Raw genomic sequence first — 5369 nt, forward strand, 5'->3', positions numbered from 1 at the left:
TAACATTTTCATTATAATTCACATTGGCATAGATATATTTCAGTTTATATACACAGTTAACTACAAAAGTATTACATACACCCAAATATGTTTCAGTTCATATACACCGGTAACTACAAAAGTATTACAAAGACCCAAATATGTTTCAGTTCATATAAACAGTTAACTACAAAAGTATTACATACACCCAGATATGTTTCAGTTCATATAAACAGTTAACTACAAAAGTATTACATACACCCAAAAGTGTTTCGGCAAATCCGCAACTCATATCAATCGGCGATCGATTCATTGCAAGATGCGCGGTTGTGGCCTTCGGAGTGGCATCGAGAGCATTTCAAAGGTCGTTTGTACACTGTTCGATTGTTGATACGTCTTGTTTTATTTCTCCCTTTTCTTTTGATAGTATGTGGTGGAAGTAGCTCGATCTCATCCCTTGGCACGCTTCGTTTCTCATAATCTGGTATAGGATAGAGAATCGGGTCATAGCTCTTTTTAAATGCTTCTATGGACATAAACCAATCGCAATATTGGTAAATGTCTCTCTTCATGTACGAGATGACTGCACATGCATGTTTACACGGAATCCGCATGACGTCCCAAGCACGGCAAGTGCATGTCTTCTTCTCCAAATCAACACGGGTAGTTTTATGTGCTTGCACTTCAAATATGTCAGCTGCAGCTTGCTTAACATCCAATGGACGACCTTTCTCTATATTTTCTTTAAGCACCATCTCTGCTTGTGGACAGAGATATCCAACCCATTTATCTGCAAGTAACCGGCGATTACTCATTCGAACCATTATCTGTTTACGGATATGCTCAACCATTTGCAGAATCCGTAGCATTCTAGCTTCCCTTATCCAATTATTAAAAGACTCAGCGACATTAGATGTTACGTGCCCATACCTGAAATTATATATAACTTTATAACAGGTCACAAATAAAGGTTAACAAATAATTGAATAGGGTTAACATAATAAAGGTTAACAGATAAGAGTTAACAGGTTATAAATAAGGGATGACACAAATAATTGAATAGAGTTAATTTTTTTGTATTACAGTTAACATGTTTACATATAATAGTTAACATTTAACAGTTAACATGTATCCCACAAGAGTTAACATGTTCTCCACAAGAGTTAACATGTATCCCACAAGAGTTAACATGTTCTCCACAAGAGTTAACATGTATCCCACAAGAGTTAACATGTTCTCCACAAGAGTTAACATGTATCCCACAAGAGTTAACATGTTATCAACAAGAGTTAACATGTATCCCACAAGAGTTAACATGTTATCAACAAGAGTTAACATGTTATCAACAAGAGTTGACACGTAACCCACAAGAGTTAACATGTTAGCAACGAGACTCAACATATTATCAACAAGACTTAACATGTTATCAACTCTGATATAGTTAACAGCTCTGATATAGAATTTAACAAATCCAAAGATAACATGCTAAATAGCATAAGTTCATACATTAGCATAGATATAGAACAGCCAAATAACGTTACCTTATTCCCGGGAAGAATGCATTTGCCCATTGATCAGGAGAGTAGTTCATAGCAATGTTGTATGCCCTTGGATCCATGTCATATATCTCTTTCATGTACTCATTCCATTCTGCTATTGTGTATTTATAACAAGCACTTTGGAGTAAGTTCCCAAGAACATGAGTGTCCTTCGACTTCATACCCAAGTCCTTAAGCTTTAACCTGAAATTTTCAACAAGATGTAGAACACACCTCGAGTGTAGAGCTTCTGGAAAATACTCTTTTACTGATTCTTTAATTCCTTTGTCCGCATCAGAAATTATAACCAATTGGTGGGGAGGATTGTAAGGGTCAGCCCTCTCATAAAGTATGGACCATAGACCTTGGAGGAACCACTTCCAATTCATCAAATTCTCTTGATCACATATGCAATACGCTAAGGGAAATATACCTTGGTTCCCATCGTATGCTATGGCCGAGAGGAGAATACCTTTATATCGATCCTTCAAAAATGTACCGTCCAAAAATAGAAGGGGTCTGCATCCACTCAAGAAACCTTTGATGCATGCAGCATAACAAACAAAGAGTCTCGAAAACCTCCCCTCATTCTGGTCAACATGTATGTAACTGCCGGGATTTGTCTCTTTTACCATGCGCTCATACCTAGTCGTGTAAGAAGAAACAAACCAACAAGTTAACATGTTATCCGTGTAGCTTAACAAGCGACCAAAAAAAGCTAACACATTATTGGGGTAACTTAACAAAAGTTAACATGTTATTTACAAGAGTTAACATGTTAGTCGTGAAACTTAACATGTTATCAATGTTATCAATGAACTTAACAAGGAACATGTTAACTATTTGTTTTAACAAGCAAACTTTGAAACTTAACAAGTTAATAATAAAGCTCAGCATTTACCATCGTAGTTGATCATACGACTCATATATATCCCCGTAAAGCTTCTCCTGTGCTCTCTCTTTCCCCCACCATATCTTACTGTAATCAATTCTAAGGCCGTAGTTTGTGAGGAACTCCTTTTGCACATCAACGGGTCGGATTTCTGGACGGACCTTCAGGAGTGGTTGTAACTGTGTTGCAATGAATTTACGGGATGCCCTTGAACGACCTGTATTTTGCCCGTACTGCCCACAAGTATGTTCATTAACAAACTTCTTGATCGATAGTCTATTTGCATTCTTAACAGGTGAAGCAAACAACATCCATGGGCACTCGTAAGTTTCTTTATATCGGCAATATACACGGATACGTTTTGGTTCGTTCTTTTTAAACTCATAATCAAACATTTTGGCCAGAGAATAGTATGTCAGCGCCAACCTTAATTCTTCAGCACTTTCAAATTCTTGACCCTCTTCAGTTAATGCATTATGCCACCAACCAGGAATCATTACTGTGTTGTTAATAATGTCATCAGAACGCACTACACTGCTACCACTGGGATTATCAATTGGAATTCTTTCAGAACCATGGTTTGCGGCAGAAGTACTATCAATAAACTTTGGCTTCAGTGTATTCATAATGCTGCACAAATATAATTGGTTTTTCTTAAAATAACAAATAGGACTTGTACTTAAATAATGCAGTACCCTTAAGAGTTAACAAATATGCCCTAAAGCTTAACAACCTTCGGTAGAAAGTTAACATATATCAGTTAAAAGCTAACATTTAACCTGCTCTATGCAATTCATAAGTTTTCAAATAAATTAAGTGTAAATATAACTTACATTTCAGGAGGTTGCTTCGGGGTGTTCTCACATCTGGAAACATCTACATCTATATTAGCTCGAATATGGATCTCCAGACACCCGATATTACGGTTGTGCTCCACCATACACTCCATATCATCCTCATTCTCGATCTCAAAACTCAGATCAGGGATCCTTTCAGATTTATAAACCATTGATAGCGCATCATAAGGAACCTTCAACCTCTCAGCCACGTCGAACTTAAACTCAAAAAAAGAGGTTGCAGAAGTTACCCTTGAGAACACTGCTCTCTCACCCAAGGAAACCATGCAAATAAGGGGGCTCTCCGCCATAAATGAAGGGGATTTAAGAGGAGTTATGAAGGGCACTTTAGGACAAGTAGGGGGCTGAAGATCATAAGCCCTAACCGCAAAGATCTGCCCTTTGCACCATAAATACACTCTCTTCAAAGCCGAGTGGGTTAACAGGAGATATAACGGAGGGAGCGCGCCAAAATTTCCCCCCAAAACGGCCATCATCTCGCCTTAAATGCGACGGAGAGGTTTCGCCAGCGATCGGATCTCGTTTTCGAGGCACGGAGTTGAAGGCGGGGGTATTTTAGGGAGGCTGGGTGCAAATACGGGTGTGAGAACTGCTTTTAGGGCCCAGTTACATTTTTTTGAAAATTTAAGGGCTTAGCCACATGGGCCAAACTACAGGGGGCTGGGCCACATTGTTTTTTCAAGTTTGGGGCCTTGAAGCAATTTTTCCTTATATGTAACATGATAATTACAACAATATATATTAAAATGTATCATGTTATAGTTAATATATTATATTATTTCAAACTATAGTATTATATTATATTATATCATAATATTTTACTAATATTAGTAATTATTATATTATATTATAATAGTATGTCATATATATAATAACTATAATAATATTTTATAAATTAATTATATAATAATATATTATATAATAATATGCACCCTCAAGGGAATTGCCTTTGAATGGTTCAGGAAACTGCCTGCGGGCTGTATCCAAAAGTGGGCGGATCTAGAGAGACTCTTCCTGTCAAGATTCTTTGAAGAGGATACAGAAGTCTCCATCCATACCCTTCTTGCTACTAAGCAGAAGAAGAGGGAGTCCGTCAAAGCCTATGTCAAAAGGTTCCGATCCATGGCTCTCCGGTGTTCGTCAGGTATGACACAATCTACCTTAGTAGAGACCTGTCGACACAACTTGCAAACCGACCTCCTAGCCCGAATAGGAGTTGCAGAATGCCGTTCTTGGAGACAACTAATCTCTCAAGGCGAGCAGGCTCAAAAAATCATTGCCAGGATCAAAGCTGAAGAACAAAGTAGGCATGATCAGCCCGAGCAATCAGACCAAGCCCAATCATCTCCAGAGCAATCGGACCAAGTCCAATCTCCTCAGTCAGAAGGGGAAGATACTACGGCCACTGAAGCTAATCCTCTTCAGTAGGATGCCGGGCCTCCAACAACTATCACGTTAACAATTACCTCTGATAGTCAAACTCATCAGATAATGGCCTACCAGGTGATGTGCCTCTATTCCGACTTTATGGATAGTGCCCCACTAGGCTATGTGCCTTGTCTACCTCTTTTTTATTCCCCTGCTAAGTCTTCATCAAGACTGGGGGTTGGTTACTTGGAATCCACTGGATTAAGAGTAACGAATCTTTCACATCGTCGAGTTAACATTACACTTCTGACGATCATCATCCCCACAGAGTATGCATTCAGTTTGCATCACTCCTAATTTGTCACGTTAACATTACACCTCTGACAAAATCCGCTTATCGACTCTCTTCAATGGAGCGATAGGTCCACAAACTCGTCAAGTTAACACCACACCTCTGACGACCAAATCAACTTATCGACTCTTTCCAATAGAGCGATAAGTTCTCAAAATTGCTTCCATAGCAATATCTTTCTTGTCACGTTAACACTACACCTCTGACAAAAATCCACTTATCGACTCTCTCCAATAGAGCGATAAGTTCTCAAAATTGCTTCCATAGCAATATCTTTCTTGTCACGTTAACACTACACCTCTGACAAAAATCCACTTATCGACTCTCTCCAATAGAGCGATAAGTTCTCAAAATTGCTTCCATAGCAATATCTTTCTTGTCAC

The 5369-nt window shown here is 38.5% G+C and overlaps 1 protein-coding gene across 1 annotated transcript; it reads right to left on the minus strand.

Annotated features, from left to right (window-relative positions):
• Positions 273-3739, minus strand: LOC109831255. Its single transcript, XM_020398588.1, has 4 exons — positions 3243-3739; positions 2419-3039; positions 1521-2255; positions 273-909 (listed from the first exon to the last, which is right to left on the minus strand). The coding sequence occupies exons 1-4, from the start codon at positions 3737-3739 to the stop codon at positions 273-275; spliced, it is 2490 nt and encodes an 829-aa protein (XP_020254177.1).

Source organism: Asparagus officinalis, chromosome 2 (genome assembly GCF_001876935.1).
Source record: "Asparagus officinalis chromosome 2, Aspof.V1, whole genome shotgun sequence".
Taxonomy (NCBI): Eukaryota; Viridiplantae; Streptophyta; class Magnoliopsida; order Asparagales; family Asparagaceae; genus Asparagus; species Asparagus officinalis.

Bases quoted from the DNA above. Each gene is read 5' to 3' on its own strand.
- LOC109831255 (XM_020398588.1), bottom strand. From the start codon at position 3,739: ATGGCCGTTTTGGGGGGAAATTTTGGCGCGCTCCCTCCGTTATATCTC. The intron at 3,040-3,242 runs GTAAGTTATATT...ATATTTGTGCAG, and splicing joins CCGAAGCAACCTCCTGAAAT to CATTATGAATACACTGAAGC. The intron at 2,256-2,418 runs GTAAATGCTGAG...ACTTTTGTTAAG, and splicing joins TCGTATGATCAACTACGATG to TTACCCCAATAATGTGTTAG.